Source organism: Colias philodice, chromosome 3 (assembly GCF_061535455.1).
Source record: "Colias philodice isolate Cphi_HAF_F1 chromosome 3, ilColPhil1 Martin Lab GWU primary, whole genome shotgun sequence".
NCBI classification, from domain to species: domain Eukaryota; kingdom Metazoa; phylum Arthropoda; class Insecta; order Lepidoptera; family Pieridae; genus Colias; species Colias philodice.
Genome location: NC_143088.1, coordinates 6712739 through 6737860, shown reverse-complemented (window position 1 = coordinate 6737860; position 25122 = coordinate 6712739). Strand labels below are relative to the sequence as shown.

Genomic DNA, 25122 nt, shown 5'->3' with positions numbered 1-25122 from the left:
TAACTCCTAATAAATTGCATAAAATATATTATGCATGCAAAATACATATAAAAAGTTTGTGTTTTATTAACTAAGATATAGAGAAAATGCAAATTTTGTAAAAATTAACATTACATTAGTGTTCTTATCTCAGATAATAATACTTCAGGCAGTGTCTCAAGTCCCAGAAAAATATAAATATTACTTTAGCTACGGCTAGTCCAGTTGTATGTCACAGTAAAACCACAAAGAAAGCAGCTCACTGCTCCTGGTCAGTGATGTCCTTTCAAGAATATGACTACTTATAGAAAAATAAGTCTTACGTTTTTTAATGTAAAAAAGTTTTTTATAACCTGTTAATTCATTAAACAAAACTTAATAGGTACGAAAATTAAATTAATTTTATTTGCAAAAAACCAGCTTTATAATTTTTATGTGTCATGACTCATGAACTATCTGATAAGTTTCTGTTGGACTTGTGTCTGTTACTTAAAAAAACATTGCATAACCCCTAATTCATGAATAATATTCAAATATTTCTAACATACCTACCTACCTACTTATACTTTCTTTTTTGCCGATATATTACGGATAATAATCTATATATATGTATACTTATATAAAAATGAAACCCGTTTTCCTTGATCACGGCATCACGCGTGAACGGGTGGACCGATTTCGATAATTATTTTTTTATTATATTCCTTGAAGTACGAGGATGGTTCTTATGTAGAGAAAACGTAAATATGTACTACGGACGAAGCCGGGGCGGACCGCTAGTAATAATGAATAATTATAAAAAAATACTGTAACTCTCATTTGAAGATTGAGAAGTTAAACTGGTGTTTTCGATGAAATATTTTGTTTTCCATTAACGTTTATATAGGAATTATTTAATAAATAGATTTCGTCAATGAACATTGAGATATACATATGGAGACGACACCGCCTACATCACATAAGTTCCGCTCAACAGTAACTCTACTTAACGGTTTTTTTTAATGGTTTTAAAGTGAAACGCATCAAATATGCCTTCGTGTGTGTTACGATATTGCACAAATAATACGGAAAAGTGCAAAGGAATAACTTTCATCGGTAAGTACCTAACTAGATTATAATTTTTAAAACTTAGTTAGAGCAAAAAAATGGCGCACAGATTTTGTTCGTGGTGTCTCCTCCATACGTAGTAATATTATCTCAATGTCAATGAAATATAATTTTACCACACCATAACCTAACTTTATTCTATAACATATATACGTACGGGCTAAGTTGCGACTTAGTCGCTTATAGGTATCCAAGCTTTGAAGACCAGGATATTAAATATAAGAAAATAATTTCAGTATTATGCGCATTTTGAATTAAAGAATCTCCATCGAGTTATTCTTGTGGTCTTACTGGGACACAATACAAAAATCACAGAAAAACAATATATAAATACTGCGTAAAACAGAATTTTCAATATAGCATAGAATACATTTTAAGTAGGTTTAAAGATAATTTCGGAAGCCCTACAAGATTCGATGCTATACAATAATTATCATAAATAATATTACAATATCTAATCAAGATGTAGTAGTATAATATATCTAGACTATAGATACTGTATTCATCTAGATCTAGAGTATAGACAATCTTCTTTTCTCCTCTGCGATTTTCATACCTTCAGAGCATTAAAACGTTAATAAATTTCTTCAACAAAATTAATATTTTTCGACTAGTATGCCATCATGTGTCGGCGACGATGCAGCTCACGGGCTCTTGCATATCGCCGACCATAACCACTCCACCTCCATGCTCTAAAAATACAAAAGGTAAGTCTTAATATTGTATAGGTACCTATACTTCAAATTTAATGAAAAAATGGATTAAATAAAGTACCTTTCATTATAGCTAGGAGAATCTCCTCTATACGTAATATGATCATCCGCATATCGTCTACTAATGTCTTCAATGTTACCTGCAAACGAAAAGGTCATTTGCAATAAATTAATGCATTTGACATAAATAATAATATCCTAATAAGTTTCCGTAAATTACCAGAATTAGAATGCGAAAAACGCCTGCAGGATGGTCCTCGACAACTAAGTAAGTGTTGCAACTGATTGTGGAAGTAATCTTTTTCCGCCACTGATAAATATTTAAACCTGTTTTGCGTTTCAAATGGATCTGAAAAATGTTTACAATTATTAAGTTTAATTTTTTTCTCACAATAGGAAAGCGCTTGACCACGATCTCGCCTGATGTTTAGCTAAGCTGCTAAGATGTGGTCTGGTCTGGATTCATACATATTGAAAGAATATGTTCCACCATTTGTGAAATTTACACTTACCTATCCGAAGATTATAGTAAGTCACGAGTCCAGTGACAAATTCACAATATAATAAATTATGTGTTGCATTTATAGTACGCACACAGTTGTACGTGTTATTAGAAGCGCTCATACAAAAGCAGAATGGCCCTGCAGTCCATAGCGGAGCAGTTCGCCAATGTTCATTGTCATGTCGGAAACAGTTCATACGCTCGGATTCGCATAACCGTTCAAGCTCCGCCTGTATACAACAAATAAAAAAATGAATATTGTTGATCAACACGAGCATAATATCTAATATTCGTAGGTATCCGTTTATACCTTCTTTTTAGCTTTTCTTAACTTCTTACGTAATCGCTGTTCTTTTAGCTTCCGTCTTTCTTCTTTAGCCCTTTGAGCTGCTTCTAGATAAGCTTGAGCAGGTCCTTTAACTTTTCTGTCGATATTAACAAGTCTTTGTTAAAATATTAAGGATTAAGATTTTTATTTATTAAGATTAATTTGCCTCAGATTATATAATTTATCAACATGATCGATATGTAATGTTTACATGTACCTAATTTAATAAATGAACAAACAGAAGAAAAGACAACTGTAAATTTATTATAACAATGTCTATTAACTTACCGATTTTCTTCACAGTAACAAACATGCTTGTCTTCATTTTCAATAAACAGAGGATGTAATCTTTTTTGAAATATATCTGTAGGCTTACTAAATATATCCATATTGTTTGGAGTACCCCTATTAGGGTTAAGTTTTTCATACTCTGAAGCATCAAATCTCGTTGGTCCCAAGTTCCCAGCAGTAGACGATACAGGCCTCCCTTTAGAAACAAATCGGGGCGTTTCCGTAGTTCTTTGAATCGACTTATTATGCATATGGTTTTGATGATGGGAAGGTATAACGTCTGCTTCAGAATTATAATACTTCGCGGTGGTATAAAAATCAGTTGCTGCTGTTGTGCTATCAGTTTTTGGAACAGATAAATTTGCAAACGGATCTCTGATGCTCGATGATTCCATCATTCGTGAAAATTCGGTGGTAATTTCATCAATTGTTGTTGATAAACTGTATAGCGTACTTTTTTCGACAACTTCTATATTTTTGTCGGAATTATCGTTGTTGGTAATAATTGTTGTGACTTGAGGTTTCGGTAAATCTTCAATAATTTTTGTTCTATTATTGGAAATATTACTACTGTTTATACTATGTAACTCGAATATATTTGGCATAGTGGTTGTATTATTTTTTAATTGTATTTGTAAAATATCATCCTTTATGTTAGTGTTTACTGTAGGTACACTATACTCATTTGTGTGTTTTAACTTTCTTTCAAATAAATCAGTATTTCTCTGTTTAGGCTTTAGTCTTTGTATTCGATATTTGCGCATGGAATCTTTATTAGTATTATTGCCATTTGCAATAGTCTTGTTCTGCACGCGGTTTATTATGTACGATGGATTAATAGTTTGAACTTCTACTTGAGCAGGCTTGCTAATTTTTAAATGTCTTTTAATTTCTTTTAAATCTTCTAATTTTGTTTTTAGCTGTCTTATTTGATCTTCTAAACTTAATCTGTTAGTATGCCAGGCTTTTAAATCATTGTATATAACTTGTGAGCAATTAACTGTGCCATCCTTTTCAAGTTTGCACTCTAATGTTGAATCATTGTTATTAATCATGCCTTGATTTCTTTGTTTGTGTTTGTTATGATTCCAGTGTTGTGCCCTTCTTTTGCTTCTCTTATGATCTATAGTATCTTTGGTACGTTCGTAAGCTTCTAAGAAGGCTTCAGTCTCTTTTATCAGTTTGTCTATTTTATCTTCGACGTTCTTTTTCTCAACTTCATTTAATGGTTCATTTTGGAAACTTAAATGACCTATACTAGGGTTTTCTTCAAGGATGCTATCAACTGTGTTGGGTTCAAAAACGTCGTTGTTCATAGAACGTTTAGTTCTAGTTATATTTTCTCTATGGAGATCAGCCGGTCGCCTAGCAATATTGCCGTCAGTTTCTAATCTTGTATATACTAGACCACTAGGTGTAAAACATGCGCATTTCTTTGTGCTCATTTTTGGCTGAGGTTCAATAACACTTGGCTGTAAGAAATATTACAGATACACATATTATAATAAAGTTGGAGACAAATTTTATATCGATAGAGCTGTTTTTTAATATTATCAATATGAAATAGGTATAAATAGTATAGTTAAGTGTAACCATCCTAATTATAAACATAAGTTTTATTAATGATATTATATCTGTATTCATATTGAATATCAAAATGCAATATTGTGTTACCTCGTATTTGCATTTGTGTTTTCTCCATCGACCGTTAACAAGCACACACTTCCACTTGCGTTTGTCAGAGCATGGAGCTCTTAGCTCAGCTTTTGAGCATTCCGCAGCTAGACGTGCTGCTTTTCCATTAATTATACTAGTCTCCGATGATTCTATAAGAATATTAAATTCAAATTGAACATTTAAAGTGACCAAAAACATAATTCAACATAAATAAAATTTAAAGCTGTTTACCTGACAAATAATTTTGTTCATTAGAGTTAGGATCATCAGCTTCCAGAACCTTCTCTAAACTGGCTTCAAGGATTGGATTGTGACTTTCATTTGATATCAACGGCTCAGAAGATTTACTTGCACCTGATGCTGTAGTGCCCTGTATACAGAAAATCAATAACAAGAATTACGCCTTAATTACGTAAACCACTATTTCATTTTTACATGGAATCACAAGTGAAAAAATTTATAAATGTAGACAAAATCAATCACTCAAACACATTGGCTTGCATAGTTAAAAAAACTCACATCATCATCATCATCAGTATCGTCGTCAAGTTCTAAAAAGTCATCTTCCGAATCATAATCGAAATCCCCACTTTCCGAGGACGACTCAAAGGGATGCGGTGTTGTTGACTTTTCGTTCATTTCACGGCTGTACTTCTGAGCGCGCAGACGTTCTTCCATAATATGAGCTTGTGTTTCACGACGTCCAGAACTTAAAGATTTTAATATTATATTATAAAGTGTGATATGTATTAGTATGCAAAAACTAAACGTAGAGTAAGTATTTTTAATATACTGGCTGGAAAAAACGCTTGGCCAATGCAAAACTATTATTTAATCTCATGTTTGGCATGTTTCTTACCTCTCTACAAGGAAAGTATCGGGCCAATGTGCCGCAGCCACTCTTCTCCTTCTAGGCTGGAGCAGAGGCAGCAATGAACGACCATCCATGTGAGCAGGAGGGTCCACTCCACCCATATCCAGAAAAGTTGGCGCCAAATCTATATTTAGGACGATATCGTCGACACTGAAATTGATTTATGCTTTGTCTTGTTACTTATATAAAAATAATTGTCGGAATTGGATTTGGACACAGCTTATTTTTTGAGATTAACTAATCATCATTAGTCACGCAACATTTTCTGCCAAAGAACTCGACTTCTCAATGATATCTATTTAATTTAAATTGAAAAATAACAACCAGCTATTATCTACATTTGTTAACAACATAAAACTATTATAAGGAGACATTGTAACTTACACAGTGCCAGGTTCAACGCCGGGTCCACGAACTAGAAAAGGTACTCTAATATCAAACTCAAAAGGAAAACTTTTTCCCTTTACGAGCCCGAACTGTCCCAGGTGATACCCGTGGTCCGAGGTATACACGAGATACGTGTTATCTAATTCGCCGAGGGCCTTTAATTCTTGATACACCCGTTCTACTGCCTGCAATATTGAACATAAATATTAACATCGTCTTACGTCATAATCTTTTACTGGCTCAGCATAGTTTGTATCTTCATTATTTTAATTATTATACATCACAAAACCGATAAGAGGAATTTTTAATAGTTAAATTTAAACAAATTAAGTTTTATTTATTATGTTACTACTGTTTACATTTATTTTCATAAGTAATATCGATATAAATTCTAAATAAGTATGTTCTACTTATGTAGTATGATATGAGATAGCTCATTCGTGGAGGTAATCTTAAAATATGATCATAAAAAATGTTAATATTTTGCCACTCGTCTTTCTTCGGACTAGAAGCGTTTTGATTTTTTGCTCAAGTAACATTTTAGGTAATGTGGCGTAACCGGTAATAACAGATTTTGAGATAAACAGTCCTGCTTTATAATTATTAATTGCAGCCATTAAATTTTTATAAATTGCCTGGAGAGTGCAATGCAATCTGAATGGTAAATTACAAAGTAGTTTGTAGAAATATTACGATATTTCGTTATTAGACTAGTTTTCTTACTTATTGGAGTTATAGAATTAAATTTTTTCATAACTTCTGAATAATATTACCATATCAACGCTCTGCAGTGTCTGCAAGCGTTTGGTCATCAAGAGGTCTGTGAACTGGCGGTGAATGGGTTTCATTTTCTCCGTTACACGAAGAATCCATTGCTTGTCAGGATTTGGCGCCATGTCATATGTAGGTGTGCTGAAATAATGAATACGGTTATAATACGACATGATAATTATTTTCGAATTTCATAGGTAAGAATTATTATAACGTAATTATATAATAGACCAGAATATATTGTAAATATCTAGTTGTATAAATGATTTTTTCATTGGTAGAGCGAAACTTGGCCAAAAAGTAGCGTGGTGGAAGAAGCTTGCGCATATAAAAATGTACTAAAACTTGATGCGCAAGCTTCCCCCACCACGCTACTTTTTGGCCAAGAAGTTTGCCGGGCTATAACTATCAATAAGTTTAACTACCTTATGCAATAGATGTCATACATAAATAGAGATTGATTACAAACATCTAAGAAATTACATATAACCGGATTTAGGTAACCTAATAATGCACACAACATAATATTATATTTAGAAAAAAATCCATATTATGATTTATAAATAATAATTCGAATTGCACAATTAAATAAATTGTAGAGAAGTAATGGTTTATTTCATCAAACAAAAATATTGTAATTTTAAACCTGAGTTAAAAATGTAATTATGCTGCTTGTGCAATTATCCGCCTTGCCGGAACTTGATCTAAAGCTGAGTAAAAAACTAAAACAATAATCAATTAATTAACCCGTTTAATTGACAAGTGCGAAATATATGGCATGCGGTTTATCGTCATGCATCGGCGCAAAAAGACTAAACAAAGATAATTTCACTTATTTATAGAAAAAAATAATTATTTATACTGATAGATAATAATTGTAACACTATAGGTATTTAATATTTATTAACCATGTCAATTTGAAATGCAACATATTACTTTCCCAATAAATGTGCCAGTTCATACTTCCTTATTAAAAGTGAATAGTAAATCACCAACCATATCACCAACCGTATCATCACCAACGTTCGATGGGTGTGTCTTTTTTGTATGGAGTCATAAAATACCTACCTACTATACTAAATAATCAAACTTAAATATCTACTTATAATAAATAATCAAACAAAAATTAAATAGCGATCTGCCAGTGTTAAACTTCAAAATCACTAAAAGTTAATCATGTAAACAAAAACATAACAGAAATAAAGGTATTAATGACAAAAAAGTAAAAACAAAGCTTTACACACTAATGAATCTAAATCCCTTGATAAAGGTCTTGATAAACCTTAAACAACATTCGCCGATGTTATCATTTTGTTATATTTTGTAGTTTTTTTAAGTGGTATCATTACAATATTTTAAAATTAAAATACTTTTTATGTGTTTATTTTTTATTGCAATCCTGTTTGTCGGCTCGACCCCCAGACAGGTTTGGTGGCCACACAATACGACAAAATCAATAAGAGATGCTGAACAAATTATAACAACGATTTAGATCTCGAATTTTTATCATAAATCGTAGGTGTATGAACTTATTCTAATGTATAAATTCAGAACAGTTTCAGATACATCGCTTTGAATGTACCTACCTAACTACCAGTTAAAGGCATAATAACAAATATGTAAACTATGTATATTCTTATTTGATGTATCTAAGCCCCATTAACCAAAAAATTAAATTTAAAATCATATTACAGGCCCCCACGTAGTAGGTAAACAAATTCGATACACCTGTTAGTTCTATGATTTGCATTATTAGCTCTCGAAGTAAACCTGAATATTAAAAAAAAAAAACACTGGCAGTTGCCAACTTTACTCCGGGCGGTGGCGCCCAGACGGTGTGCGAAAAACTCTATAAAATATACCTACCTACGTCTATATTATAACCTCAGCCATAACACGGAAGCCATCAAAGCCATAAATGTATAAAGTCATTAATCACATCAAGATGCAAATAACTTACTCGAGACAAAAAAGCATAGGAGGTGCAGTTGTTTTTATACGTAAATCAGTTTTGGTAATCGTCTTAAAACGTCACTTATAAATTCGACTCGTATATCTTTATTCTCGATAGGTATTATGAAAAGTATTAGGTAAGGGATAACCATACTTCCTTTTTGTATTATTTTTGTATAAAATATGTAGTTCCTTGGTGGTCTCATTAAAAAATCAGATTATCTGATCTTGGATTTGAATGCATTTTTTTAGTGCCACATTAATTAATTTCAACTGTCATTGGGTTCCGAATATTAAGAATCGATTTTTTTATATTTGCGAAATAGTTTGAATCGAGATTAAACTTTAGAGTAAAGTATTTAAATATATATATATGTCGTGGCCATATCGTAAATTTGCTCATTTCATGATATGACTGGCCATTTCACGAAATGGTCGCATTTCGTGAAATGGCCAATTTAGTTTGGCCACATCATGATGTGGCTTGAGCAGATCAATGATAAGAAATCGTTTCACGATATGGCCAACTAAACGCGCGGTTTTTTCATGAAATGATCAAAATTATTTGATCATATCGTAAAATAGTTACATTTATTATTGCTAGAGGCGCTGCAAGCTCTGTGTTTATGTGATAAGATGGCGGCTGCTGGCGAAAATTTAATTATTCGCAGTTAAAAACTTCATAATTCGTTTAATAACAATATGAAGAAAGTCATAGCAAAGAATTTACGACGGTTCGAGTACTATGGAAAATGTGGATATCTTATTTATATGTATTGAAGAAAAAATGCGTCTTAAATAAAATAATTTAAGACGCATTTTTTCTTTTAGGATATATATTTATATATCCTACTACAGTATTATAATTGTTTGTTTTTTAAAAAGCGATTCGCTTCTGGCACTCGCCGGCCGCTGCCGCGGCACGCTCGCTTTGCTCGCTCGGCTCGTGCGTTGTTTATCAAAGTCTAACCTAACCTAACCTAACTGTTTTTTATTGCAAAAACGATTCGCTTCTAGCATTCGCCGGCCGCTGCCGCGGCACTAACTTAAATGACATTAAACAAGTTTTTAGAATGTTCTGAATTTTAATATTTTATGGACTCTTTATATTTTATACGATCTGGCCAAATGTGGATGGCCAAATCGTGAAACGTTGACGATTTAACGATCTGATCAAACTATGTTGGCTATTTCATGAAATGCGACCATTTCGTGAAATGATCGATCATATCATGAAATGAGCAAATCTACGATATGGCCACGACATATACACTGTATGCTTAGGTAGCCCTATTATCTATACTGGCTGCAAAAAATACATTTAAATAATATTACGTCTTCGTGGCACGTAATCGTGTATGCAGTTTACTGCAATTACGGTGATTCCTTAGTACAGTTCCTCTCTACTAGAAAGACATAGAAAACTACTCTAATATTTAACAGTAAACACATTCATTAATAATTTTCTAATTATCACGAACTACGTTCAATTCCAAGTAATAAACCTCAACAATAATTTGTATGCAGCATGCGTGAAATATACAAGATTTATGCTCTTTAACAAGACATTATCTTACAGTTGTAATATTTTATATCTCAATGTACAGCAGTTTGCTATTTTTTCCATGAAAAATAAATCGGCGTTGGGTTAGCTAAAGGTAAAATTATTCACAGCGTACTTACACTCATGTTGGTACGTGAAATTTTGGTGTTCAGAAAAAAAAACAAGGTCGTTACAAGGTTCTTATGCTATATTCCACACGGTTCCGTAGTTGCTCTTAAGATAAATTACTTGATAAAATCACAGTCTTGTTCGTAAACACGCCATGCAATCGATTATAATGTTTGTAAAATATATTTCGCATTGATGTCATGATCATTATGTTTATTCATTAAAAAACAAATTATTTTAAATTAATTTTAAGTAACGGGATTCCCTTCAGAAATGATGTATTTAAATGTATTGTGAATTTATGAAAAGATAGATACTTAGTACAGTAAAATGCAGTAGGTACCTAGTATCTATCTTATCTACCTACCTACCTATCTTCAAGTCTTTTGTTTCTTCAAAAATTTTACCTAAAGATTAAGTAGTCGTTCTATATATTATTATGTTACATTGTTGCAGGCTAGACGAGTTTAATTGACATAATAGCTTCCGTTGTAGACAAGTGTAAGGGTCACTCTCTCCATGGTTGAAGAACCCTAAAACACGGTCAGCTCCTTAAATATTTAAGGGATGTAAAGATGGCCGCTAAGCTCGCAAAAATACCGAAGCAATTAGAGTTTTTGTTGAAACATTTAAGAAACGTGCTCCGTAAGTCTGGTAAAGATTCTCCTCTCATTTTGATTTAATTTTAACGGTTTCAATATTGCATTTTTTGTTATACACAGAACGAAATAAATACATACATACGATATACTTTTTGTGTTTCTCTGTTTGCAAAAATCCATCACTATAATTTTGAATCCAAATCAAACTTTTGCACATGCAAAACAACTAGAATCTGTGCCTACTTAGGTATATACTCCATACAGCTAGGCATATTTTTATTATTGTTTTTATAGTAGGTAATATGGAAGTCGGTAGAAAGACTTCTTTGAATAAAATTAAGGCTCTTCTTGATTGTATCAAAAAATATTGTATAAATTACAAAATGCAAATGCTGTTAAGTTTCACCCGGTTGACTTGTGAGGAAGCTGTCGTAGAAGCGAATGGAATGGAATGAATAGCTGTATTTATATAATACGTATACTTCTCAGACTTGCAGGCATTTTTGAATGAAAATTCCGATGTTTCTTCGTGAGCATACTTGTATAATCGCAATGTTATGATGATACTGATAACTAGCATAATATTACATCAGATTTAGTTAATCTTCACATTATTATGTGAAGATCATCATATCACCCAATATAAACTTATTAGTTTATATTGGGTGCCTATGATTTACTGCAAGAATTTTATTTTTAGGTATTTTTAAAACCTAAGATAATTAATTTTAAAGTGATACTTATTGAATAATTTGAATAACCACCAACCATGAAAAATCGAGCGATTCCTATACAATCTATGTCTAAAAAAACATCGTCCGAATTTTACTGTTTACCTTTTTTTATAAGAAACAAGTCCAGTCCATGCTAAGAGTCCATGTGACGAAAAAATTATTAAATGTGTGGAGATGTATGATGACTGTGAGTAAATAAATGCGGAAGGCTTAGGAATTGAATTAGTCTTTTAATATTTTTAGCATCAAAAATACTCTTTTTATCATTGGCTTTTTTATAAATGGTTATAGACAACATTTGATAATCTATTGTATATGCAAATGTTGACAAAATTTCATTTCACAATTATTTTTTATTACTTGTGCACACATATAAAAGCTCAATTTCTCTTATTTTAAAATTTAAAGTATATGATATGGTACCTAATTTTATTGATCCTAACAGTATGCTAAATAAATTATTCGATCGTCTCAAGTGCTTTCATACACGGGTGTGATGCGACGTCTCAAATAAAATGGACGGTATTCCTTAACCTTAAATCTTAATGTCTTACTTTTACGATACATAATCATTTTATGATCAGAAAAGGCCGGTAAATTGTGCCAAAATATTAATTTGGTCATAATATACTCACTGGTGTGTCGTAACATTGAAGAATAGATGCGAATACTGCGGCGCCGAGTCTTCAGGCCCGTGTGGTGCCGGAAAAGACATAACAAGCAGTACCGGTTTCCTCGTAAATCTTCGCTTCGACGCTCTCAAAAACGCTATTGAGTCATTCGCAATTAAATCGGGATAGTAATCCTGGAACAATCACAATTATATGTAGCTGGCTTGTTGCCAATGTCGCTTTAAATCATCGCATTGTTTACTGTTTCATTCTTGGAAATTAGCTGCCATTACAAATTCGTAAAATAAATACACTATGTACACACACATATTGGAAAATTTGCGGGCTTAAATTACAGCAGGCTATGTCGTATTTATACTTAGGACGTAGATATAATATAATCCTGTAACCTGTTTAAAATGCATGTAATTTGTATGAAATAGGGAAAAAATTTACGTACTTGAGAGTAGATATAACAATGTAAAATACTTAGATTGTTCCAAATTCCAAAAGAACCCTACATACCTCTGACATTTAATTAAGTAAGAAAATACAATACCCACAAATTTATTAATTAAACCGAAGTATATGATAACAATAATATTAACTTACCTTAAAATAATCATCTCCGTGTTTGATCTTCTTCCCATTCATGTTAATACTGTAGTTGTAATACTTTGAGTTCATAATAAGGCCGCCCCATTCACGCCAGCCAGGTGGGATGTAGGAACCGTTGTATTTGTTCAAATATTTGCCGAAATAACCTGTGAACAAAATATACAATTTAAATCAACTTGATGGTATAAAGAAATAAATAATAGCCACTAAATTAAACGACGTTACATTATTAACGACGCCATTAAACGTATCTACATGTATGTGTTCTTCTGCTTGTAAGTTGTATTTAGTTATAATGAAAAAAAAAAGGTAAGAAAGTTCGGAAAGTATCTATATAAAACCACAATAAGAATACCTCTTATACAGGCTAATTCTATCAAACGATAACAAAACATAATAGAAGTATATAAATTCATTTCATCATTTGGTACTATAACTCATTTATATGATCGGCGTCCCGTATCCAAATTTTAAGAAGACCTTTAACCTCATTAAGACCTGCAGATATTTATCGGTCCCAGGGCAGAGAGCTTTGCTCCTATTTCACGGAGGACTCTGGAATTTCATTTCGCCCGACCTTAATCTCTTCACGGACGTTGACTGAAATCTCTCACCCCCTTTTATGACCGCTCGAAATGCTTGCATTGCTTTTCGCTGCTTAATTGAAAAAATGCTAAATTGATTAAAGAGCTTATCTCTGACGATTTTATTGTTTTTTTTTTTTGTTTTGTGTGAGAAGGAACTAAGTAGATGGATGAAAAAAATGGAATTTAAATACAATTAATACATATAAGCTTTAAATCGGCACTTATTGATAACAGAGAATGGGAAATGATAAATTTTAGATAAATGTAATAGTGCACGAAAAATATTTAACTAATAAAAGTTCTTTAAATATTTTCATACTTCGGAGAAAGTACCACATTCTAACAGAACGAGGTTGTTAAAGTGAAATGCTTTTATATTGAAAACTTTTAACGATACTCTTAGAGTGAGAGGTCAATATCCAATTTCCGTCCCTCATGTCCTCACTTTAAATTTTGATAATAATATTCCTTCTTGCGATGTGCATTTCATAGAGTACCTCGCATATTTATATCTTATAATGTAACTTTATTCTACAAAATGATAATAAGCCCAAATAAATACCCTCCGAAAATGTCATGTTATCTGCAGTGGCGTAGCTATCATAGGGCCAGGTGGTGCAGTGCACCAGGGCCCCGGAGCTCAGGGGGCCCTCAAACCTCAGCTTTGAAAAAAAAAATTTTTTTTCAATTAAAAAAAAAATTTTTTTCAACACACTAAATTCAACAATGTTTCCAGTAAAAGTGTTCAACTGTCAAAATTAGATGACATCACCGATTTTCATACTCTACGCAGCAGCAACGGTTACAGTGTTACTAATAAATAATTAAATAATGTCCTATAATATTTATTTTATTTATTTAGTATTGACTACCATCTCAAACACCGAACGGCCCGATCGGGCCGCGCTATGACGAATTACGCCATTCTGTTAAACATCGTGCGGCCCGATCGCGCCGCGCTTCCTCATTCGACTTTGGACGAAACAACGGATAAATTGAAAAAGTATAGAAATGACTTCGAGTCCTTCAAATCCAAGGCCACCGAAACCGCGAGAAAATACGTTATCGATCCTAGCTTTCCAGAAAAGCGACGAAGAAAAACTAAAAAGCATTTCGATGAATTGGCTTCTGGTCACCGATTCGAAAACCAGGAAGAAGTCTTTAGAGTAACTATTTTCAACAATGTACTCGACATAATAATCAATCAATTAGATGCGCGTTTTATTGGTATGAGTGCAGTTTGTAAATCGTTCGACTTCCTGATGCCAAAAAACTTGCTTAGCTGGAATGAAACGATTTTACTCGAGAAATGTGATCAGTTTCAGAAGAAATATTGCGATATAATTGGACCCAATTTCTCGCTCCAATTTCTTAATGTATATCATCTGATTCTCCCTCAATTGATGGAGACGTGGTCTATTCGCCAGCTTTGCAAAGAAATTATAACAAAATTTGGCGTTCTCGAATGTGACCTTACGGAAGTGTATACAGCGATGCTACTGTTTCATACAATTCCTGTTACTTCCGCGGCAGCAGAAAGATCTTTCAGTAAACTGAAGATTATAAAAAATTATTTAAGAAACAGCATTCGACAAGATCGCCTCCGACATTTATCGTTAACTAGCTTTCCACCCGCAGCTTCGCCCGCGCAGGCAAAGAACAACCCGCATAGTTCCCGTTCCCGTGGGATTTCTGGGATAAAACCTATCCTATTTCCCGGGATAAAAAGTAGCCTATGTCCTTTCTCGGGTATCAAAATATCTCTATACCAAATTTCATGCAAATTAGTTCAGTAGTTAAGGCGTGATTGAGTAACAGACAGACAGAGTTACTTTCGCATTTATAATATTAGTATGGATTGCAATGAGGCGGCATCAAACTTGGATTTGAGTGAAATTATAGACGAATTCGCAAAAATTAAAGCGCAAGAGATTGTGAATTGGGCGGGGAATTCTGTTAAAAATCGTTTTTTCCATTAATTAATCTCATCTGTATAATAAATATTCTATATTGTCATGTGCGTCGTTGTTTATTTATTCCCTTTTTCTTCTATTAAACACATGGAGATTCTAATCGAGACGACGTATGGATTTAGCCTACTAGGGATAAGTTCACTTACTGTTTTCTATTCTTATTCTTATCAATAATTTTGAAGGCAAATATAAGTTCAAACTACGCGGAAAGAGGGGAGGAGGAGGGCCCGATTCTTTCCCTATGCACCAGGGCCCTTGTCCCCCTAGCTACGCCACTGGTTATCTGGAGTAACTAGTTAAAAATTGTATCTTAAATTGTAACCTACATCCAATTTTATTTTATTTTAACGAGCCAACACAGTGCTTAACCCACATCGTTGTTAAAAACTCAAAAATTTCGAGCGGTAAGTGACACCATTTCTTCGTTCCGTTGTCATTCACAACGTAACGAGCTCACCTTATCGGGCTGGCACTTTCCTGGCGCAATCTTTGTTACCTCATAATTTATTATTTTAATTAAATCCTTTTAAACTGTTCGCCTTTTCCAGATCCATTCACTATCTATAGATGGAAAATTTCAATAGAGTATAATTAATTGTGGTTTTAATTAATGTTCAAATCATTTTTTACCTCGGCTGTTAGCAATTTAACCTGTTGAAAAGGAATTATATACAAAACAATTCATAATACACATCAATAAATCTTAAATTATTACAATAATGTATAATAAAATATGAGGTTTCTTAATAACTTGACGTCTTTTGTTAAACTTTTGATATGCACGGAAATGTCCTGAAGCAAATGCATTAACTAGTTCGATTTTATCTATGGCCTCCACTCAACAGCTCTAAGTTATTTCACAGGCCAACAACTTACTAATTCGTTTAATATTGAACGGCAATTAATCATTTCCACAGTGCTTGTTGCAGTCGCTGATGTAATTTACGGTCTCTTAGAGATGATAATAGATTTTAAATGCTATGTTATTTTGAGCGCTTAGAGTTACCTTTACATTGTAGTTGAAATACTATTATTGTGATAACGTTGTATTGCTAGCATTCTTGACCTACATCGGTCCTAATAAAAGGCGTCCTTGGAACATTAATCATCTTCAATAATATTTATCACTGTGACTACCTACATCGCTAGAGATTGTTATTGGAAAAAATCGACGCTGTAACTATATTTAATTATTAATGTAGTTCTATTAAATGCCTTGTAATTATTTATATTAAATTTTAATTTAACTTTATCAGGGGTATCGCAACTTAACAATCTTCCCGGAACTGTTTCTTCGATTTGTTGATCTTTATTTAAATTGAATGTATATCTATATGTTTCTGCACTCAACAGTAGCACATATGTATTAGTAGATATAGTTCGTACTAATTAAGTTTAACGTTTCATATTTACGACAAGTCTATTTTGGTTTTTGCCGAACCAAAAAAAAAATACTTTTTGCTTTACAAATCTTATATCTATACAGTATCTCATACATTAATTGATTGGCAAGATAATAATTGTACAGTAAAATAACTAGTTGGTACATATCCTGGTGAGTCAATCGTAATAAATATGTCAATGGTTCCCCACTTATCTTTACATTTAACGAACGTGATGTCACGCAACACTGCTTAATTTACACAATCACTTTCAGACTATGGTAGGTCTAATTCTAGTATTTTATGAGTCAACAATAGAGCTAAATTCTGTAAACTGCTACTGCTTTGTGTACTGCGAGTTCATGCGATTGTAGAACACTTATTAATCAAACTTTGTATAATGTAATGTAACCTAACAATCTCAATATCATTAGTAAAATAGGGTAGGTGCCTTGCTCATTAAAAATAATAATATTATTGGATTACTACAATAATAAGGTCAAAAATTAAGCCTAAAATATTTTACAGGCCTTAACGAACGTGTTACGTGGTAGACTTTTGCTTTAGCCAAGTTCTTCGATTCATTTGCATTAAAGCCTATCCAAGTTCGTGCAAACACACCTTGTTTTATTTACTTCTAAAGTTGCTTTGTTATATCATTCTAAGCATTCTATTAAAACATTCCAAAATGAAATGAAAAGTGATTTCCATAATAGCTTGAATCGAATGGTTCATTGACAAAAGTTGTGAATCGTGTGCGCAGAGGCAGCGAGGCGCCGCGCCGCCCACACTCAGGCGCGAGCGGAAGCAATTAAACCTACAAAGGTACAAATTAAGAATCACCTATTATTGGAACGTGTTTCTGAGAACAGTTTTTCTAACTTATTTATTTAATAACAATAGTCGTCAACCTCCTACACTAGTTTTTACAGCTTTGTATTTAGATCTGAAATCAGTTGTACGGTTTCCACGGGCATATGTAGTATTCGTTTTAATTGTGTGAAAATATCGCACAGAATATATTAATCATATGTAGATATTATATGATGATGTTATAACAACAGCCTCCCCTAATATGAAAACTGTATGATATATTCAGTTAATTTAGCGAGTAGTTAAGCTTAATCTAATTTACAAGCATGTTATGAATGTAATTTAACGAGGTGGTGAAGTGGCACGTGCGACACCCACACGAGCCAAGCGGAAGTGCCGTCCGCTTTGAACATCTACCCGCAAACTGGCTACCGAAATGCGTGCTAAGAGATAAGCTTTAAGCGTACCTATATAATATGTTTATAAGAAAATATATTTGGCAAATTATTATGTAAACTTTTTATATTCTGTGCGTGAGGAGAGTACATGCGTAATTATTTGCTGATATGATTGAATCACGATTGAATCGTTCATACGTGTACATATCTTAATTTTTGAAGATTTAATTTAAAACTAACATTCAGAGCTTTATTCGTTATAAATGAATGAAAATGTTGATTCTATTTTATTCTATCCTTTTATTATTTAATTGACGTTAAACATTATTTTCCTATCGGAACTGGGATTTGGAAAGTGGGGAAGACAAAAGAAGAATATTCTGAAATTGATATTTTTTAAGACTTTCATTCACATACATGTTGTACTAACAATGGACCACAATATAAACTCAAGTATTTGCGTGACCCACGTGGGCGTTCCACACTAACTGCCGATTATACAAATCTATGAATTATTTAACAGTGTCCGATGTCGCAAGCTATCGCTAGAGCAACGCTATAAATCTGTAAGTACAATAAATATTTATTGGAATTATACACTATCGCATTATTTACTCCTTAGAAACGTTAGCGCTCTTAATATTTGCTTTAGTATTTTATGTGCAACAACGACAATTAGTCTCAAAGTTATGGTGCAAATCATTTGAATTGTACAAATAAACATCTACACATAGATTTTAGAAGACAGTCAATAATTTTGAACTTATAGCTTTTCTTGGAAAGTCTTTCTATATGTTAAGATATTGTTTACAAAATAAATAGGCTATCACTATAATGCAACTATCATTATTCACATTACAATGTGTACCATTCGAGAAAGCTGTTATCACTTTATCAGGCCAGATGTTTTCTGAGAAATCACTACAAATACATTATTAACGCTTGCTATATTCTGTAACACAAAATTATGTGAATAAATTTTCTACTTGGATTATAACATGCCTTTTAGTATACATGTAGTTGCAAAAATAGAATTAATAATAGCCTAAGCATGATGTTGTATGAAGATGTATAGTAAAATAAGCGGATAAGATAAACAACAATATTCTATGAATTTTTAGTGAATAAGTGAAACTGTAAACTTGGTAAAGTTGACCGCCTTCTCGGCACAGTGGTTGACGCGTAGCACAGTATTTTTTTGACCCTTCTTTTGCGACAGCCTAATTTTATTGAATGAATGTATGGATATATACATGACAAACGCAAGAGTAAAACTCCCATGAAGCTCACTATCATACTTTTCGAAAAAATTCAATCTGAATAAAAAGTACCGGTATTTTATATAATTCAATTTTAATTTTTTATTAATTTTTCTACCATTATAACACATTTTTTTGCATTGCGAGCGTCAAGGCTAGCCATAGGGCCAATTTTCGATCCATTCGGGGAAGAGCTGTGACTTCGCAATTTCGAGATAATCGCATAAATAACAAAATTTCATTTCTTTTTTTGTGACTGAACTTTTAAGAATAGGCAAATTATTTTTACTTCAAAACATAGTTATATGTATGGACTACTTCCACAAAAAAAACCGATCGCGAAAAGAGCGGGATTCGCGAGATATTAATTTCTGAAAAAGTACCGGTTCTTTAACGAATTTTTTGTATAAAATCCACAATATAAATTGAACTTATATAGAGTTGCGTTTCTCAGATGACGGAATACTACAGAAAATTTGATGAGACATATTGTTAGTAAATTGAAGTGTCTATAACAAAATATAAAAAATAAAAAAGTTATAAAAAAAATTGAGTTAAAATTAAACAAAATTTCTTTATGCAGTAAAATTACATCATTTACAAATTAATCTTAATTATTTTTTTATTGATGTTATTTAGCGTTTATCGCGACATAAGGTGTTATAATAAAAATGTTTTTGCTTTAAAAGACTTTCAATAAATTCTCTATTTGTTTGGTCGGATGACATTTAATTAGATAAATAAAAATAAATAGTTCAAATTTTTTTTATTCAACTCATCCATCAATTGAAATTGCTTTCTCTAGGCACTAGATATCAAGATTACGACTATTTATTTCAACTTATTAGTTGACATTATCGGGGTGTGTGGAGTTTTCGCAATCCAGACTAGAGGGCGCTTTTGCGCGCTGAATCGCGCTATTGAAATGTTTTGTTAGTTACATATAAGATGTAAGCTGATTTCCATGAGTTGGGTTAATTGGTTTGGAGAAATAAGTAAAAAAAAGTAAAGTTGGTAGTTTGAAAAGTAAGGTTGGTTGAATTAGCGTTTTATCCGCTTTAAACGAAAAATCGGTTGGTTTTATCGGTCCAACCGTTTCAGTTGGTTGGTTGTGGGTCAAAACCCTAATTAAATCTTCTATTTCGTTTTGTAAAGCCATTTATTGGTTGTTGATTTTTGACTTTTCTTTTTTACTTTGTTTTTTAATTTCTTTAATCCAATTATTTTATTTGATTAAATACTTTCACTGCCATTCATACAGTTTTGTATACGTAAAGGCTATGGATAACGCTGTAGCTGGAACCTCTTATCCTTCGGAGGTGGCCTCATACAGGCTAGATGTAGAAACAGGCTGCCATACACTAACTCGATATGATATATACATATATCTGGATCAAGAGAGTAAAAAACTCCATGGTCGCTATGGAAAACCGTTTGACTTATCCAAATCGGAAAGGAATATTTTTGTAAAATCGATTTTTGCAACTATATTAAATACACCCCTTTCAGAACCACAGGAGAAAAATTTTAACATTGCTATAAACCGTTTTATCAACAAAGTTGAGAAAAGATATAACGATAGCAACAGAATTTTGTCACAATTTCGAAAAAAAAATAACGCTTGGTTGAATAAGCCTTTTATAAATGATCTTCCTCAAGATGTCATTTCGAAACCTTCTGAGGTTGTGAATGTACCACCTGCCGTCTTGGATGTATCGCCTATGGTTTTGGACGTGCCATCTGAGGTAGCCGATGAACACCCAATAGTTCCCGATCCTCATCGCTTGGTCTTGCGTGAAATTGCCTGTTGTAATAAAGATGAAGAATATGCAAAACTTCATAAACGAACGCAACTTAGAAAACAAAAATCACTAGAATTATTGATTCAGAATGAACCATCAGCAAAACTGATTTCATCATTTACTAAAGTCATTAAATCTCATGACAACAAAAAACTAAGCAAAAAAAGTGCCCATGACTTAGAAGCTGTGATAAAGATATGTTTGGAGTCTGCAAATAAATCAACTGAAGTGTTGGCAAAAATAAATCAGTACAGTAATCCATACTCTCCAGAAGAAGCGCTTGGTATACTTATTGACCGAAAATATAGTGTCGAAACATATAAATTTTTACAACAAGATTTAAATAAAAGAGGTTTTAAAGCTTTTCCACCGTACAGACTTGTAGCAAAAGCAAAACTGGAGTGTTACCCAGAGGATGGAGTCTTGGCAAATGAAGTTGAAGCTTCTGTTTCGCTACAAGGTCTGCTTGCACACACATTTAAAAGAATTGTAAGTCTCTGTGATGATGTCATTAATGCGTATTGCGAACGAATGGATTTGGACGAATTGTCTTGTAAATTTGAAGGCTCTTGGGGCTTTGACGGCAGCACAGGCCAATCATTATATAAGCAGAAGGCACCCCAAGATCCTTTGTATGATGAAAATACTATATTTGCCACAACCTTCGTACCATTAAAGGTCATGGAAACGTGCAGCAGTCAAATTCTCTGGGTAAATCCAACACCTCAATCATATCGCTCTTGCAGGCCTCTACATATTCAATATAGAAAAGAGTCAAAGTCTCTTATTCTCAGAGAAAAACAGTACGTTGAACAACAATTAAAAAATTTGTCCCCTATCGCAGCAGCCACATCAAAAGGCTTCATAGTAAAAACTATTTGTAATCTTACATTAAGTATAATAGATGGCAAGGTGTACAATATCATCAACAATACCTTTTCTCAACTAAGGTGTCCAATTTGCGGGTTGACAGCAACTAAATTCAATGACCTGGATTTGGCGTTCTCTACACAAATTAATAAAGAAGCTATAAAAAATGGTCTGAGCCCTCTTCATGCATTTATAAGATTTCTAGAGTTCTTACTCCACTTGGGATACAAAAATGACCCCCGAGTAAGACAGTGGCGAGTCTCAAAGTTGTCACCTGCGGGCATAATTACTGAAGACCGAAAAAAAACAATTCAGGCGCAAATACGGGATCGTCTGGGTATACTAGTAGATGTTGTACGTCCGAACTCTGGAACAACTAATGACGGAAATACTGCTCGAAGAGTTTTCGCTAATGAGGAAAGTCGCGGCATATTTGCAGACATATTAGGAATAAGTAGATGGCTTGTAGATGACATACACGTAATTTTAGTGGCAATTAACTGCGGTCTACCGGTAGACTCAACGAAGTTCGGAATTTTTTGCAGAAATTTAGCCAAAAAATATGTAGCTAATTACAACTGGCACCCCATGACGACGACAATGCACAAAATCCTTATTCACGGCCAAGAAATTATAGAAAACTCGGTACTGCCCGTAGGTGTTTTATCCGAACAAGCTGGAGAGTCCAGAAATAAATATTGGCGATATGACCGCGAACATCACAGCCGAAAAGACGACAGAAAACACACAATGGAAGACTTATTTCATAGGGCATTGGAATCGTCCGATCCAGTTATATCGAATACACGTTTGAGTATGCGCCAAAACAGTATGAAAAAATTGCCTTTGCCCTCTGCTGTTATCGAAATGTTGAAACCATTTCAATTTAATGAAGAAGAAGATGAACACAACGAAGAAGAATCATATTGTACTGAAATTGAAGACAGTTCACTCATTCTAACAAATGAAAATGACGTATTTTTAGTTTAGACATTTTCACATTTCATTTCACTCCCTTAGCTACATATTTTTTCCTGCCAAATCCAAGGTCAAGTTTATTTTAATAATTTTACAAACAAGGAAACTTACAAATTTATGTAATCCTCTTCATAGTATAATGTGGTATAAGTATATAAATAAAGAAAAGAAATAGTAATTGGGGTACCTACTTACCTTTATATGAAAGTATGAAATAAAAATATTGATAAAGTGTGATTTAGGATTTTATACAAAAAAATCGTTAAAGAACCGGTACTTTTTCAGAAATTAATATCTCGCGAATCCCGCTCTTTTCGCGATCGGTTTTTTTTGTGGAAGTAGTCCATACATATAACTATGTTTTGAAGTAAAAATAATTTGCCTATTCTTAAAAGTTCAGTCACAAAAAAAGAAATGAAATTTTGTTATTTATGCGATTATCTCGAAATTGCGAAGTCACAGCTCTTCCCCGAATGGATCGAAAATTGGCCCTATGGCTAGCCTTGACGCTCGCAATGCAAAAAAATGTGTTATAATGGTAGAAAAATTAATAAAAAATTAAAATTGAATTATATAAAATACCGGTACTTTTTATTCAGATTGAATTTTTTCGAAAAGTATGATAGTGAGCTTCATGGGAGTTTTACTCTTGCGTTTGTCATGTATATATCCATACATTCATTCAATAAAATTAGGCTGTCGCAAAAGAAGGGTCAAAAAAATACTGTGCGTAGGTAAGCCGTAAGCGTGGAACCGAGGGGTGATGGGTTCGATTACCGGTGGAGACGAAGAAAAAAAATGTCTCGGTCTGGAAGGACACAGACGGGATCAACCGTCCTACCTACTTGTCCCTAAAGAAAAATCGGTCAGCGAAACAGATGTATGCATAATGCATCTGCCCTTCATCCCACAAGGGGACATGGGACCTCACTTTTTTAAACTTGGTTAAGTAACTACCTACAAAAAAAACGTATCTGAAACACTACCAGTGAAACAAATCAATTCCCGAAGTTTTAGGAATCCAGATGTTTATCAAAGCATTCCTTGATATTTTTTTAGCTTATTTTAATGGCAATGACCAAAAATAAACTAACGAGCTGCTATCGACAGTGGGTGGGCACCGTAACAAGATCCAGTCAAGGACGTCCATTGACAACTTAATTAGGAACACAATGCTCACCGATAATAGCTGTGTTTATTCTACTGCGATCAATAATATTCATCTAACCCAATCCCAAGGAATGGAAATCCTCCGGTTTTGGGAATTTCGCTTACTAAATAAAATGCCTACCTATTATACAAAAAAACAGACTAGGTAAAATAGACAAACTTATCACCGACAGACTGATTATCAGAACAATTTTTTTAATTCGAAATATATAGGTACGTATAAAATTTATACACGCGCGGAGTTGGGACCCCGATCCATCCATCCATCCAAATATCTTTTTCTAGAAAAATCGCCACTTCTCAAAATTTCGTAATGTTGTTATAATTGTAAAAACCATTTTTTTATTTACTCGTAATTGACACCACGTTTTGCCAAAACCACACAATCCCAATTTCAAACTGTGGTTTCAAACATCATCAGTAATAAGCACAGTAATAAGCAACCGCACCACTGAAATATGTTTGACATTTTAGTGCTTTACATTATAAATGACTTCCGTTTAAGTCATTATAATTCAGAACAGTTTAATTTACAAGTACCACATTTAGGAATGTTGGAATTTATGAACTGACTTAAAATATACGGATTACAAATAAATCTTTCAATGAGAATGTAATACTAATAAATCAATGTGTATGTTTTATTCTGATTCTTATATTACGTACCTAACTACCAACAAACAACCAGTAAACGTAGTAGCACTATCTCAAATTTCTTCGGGGTATTTCGCTATCAGTAATCATATATATTGTTACCTACTTATAAAAAACTATAAGTAATTTTTCTATTGCAAATTAAGAATAACACAAACGTTAAATCCTAGCCCCTTATCCCAGACTAACCGGGGAAAAAACATAATAGGTAATATAATATTATAATAATTTATAACCTTTCTGTTGACGAAACTAATGTTTAAAGTGGATCACTATAAATCAGAAGCTCATTTAATTTCATACAAGTACCTACATAAACACACAAAGCTTTCCTCTTTATAAAATTATCGTAGACAAAGTTTGATAAACTTATCAACAAAGTTCTTTGTGATTAGTTTGTAACTAGAGCCAAAGCAT

At 33.0% G+C, this 25122-nt stretch overlaps 1 protein-coding gene across 1 annotated transcript in view; it reads right to left on the bottom strand.

The window, feature by feature from the left end:
* Positions 1-580: 580 nt before the first annotated feature.
* Sulf1 (Extracellular sulfatase Sulf1) overlaps positions 581-25122 on the bottom strand; it is a 76474-nt gene continuing 51932 nt past the window's right edge. Inside the window, exons 4-17 of the mRNA XM_089714434.1 lie at positions 12814-12965; positions 12226-12395; positions 6632-6770; positions 5856-6043; positions 5457-5621; positions 5117-5306; positions 4829-4967; positions 4595-4746; positions 2918-4392; positions 2612-2726; positions 2312-2531; positions 2020-2148; positions 1861-1939; positions 581-1778 (exon numbers count right to left, since the gene is read on the bottom strand). Of these exons, the coding sequence (XP_089570560.1) occupies positions 1697-1778; positions 1861-1939; positions 2020-2148; positions 2312-2531; positions 2612-2726; positions 2918-4392; positions 4595-4746; positions 4829-4967; positions 5117-5306; positions 5457-5621; positions 5856-6043; positions 6632-6770; positions 12226-12395; positions 12814-12965 (3395 nt within the window). The 3' untranslated portion in view covers positions 581-1696. The remainder of the gene's footprint in view (positions 1779-1860; positions 1940-2019; positions 2149-2311; positions 2532-2611; positions 2727-2917; positions 4393-4594; positions 4747-4828; positions 4968-5116; positions 5307-5456; positions 5622-5855; positions 6044-6631; positions 6771-12225; positions 12396-12813; positions 12966-25122) is intronic.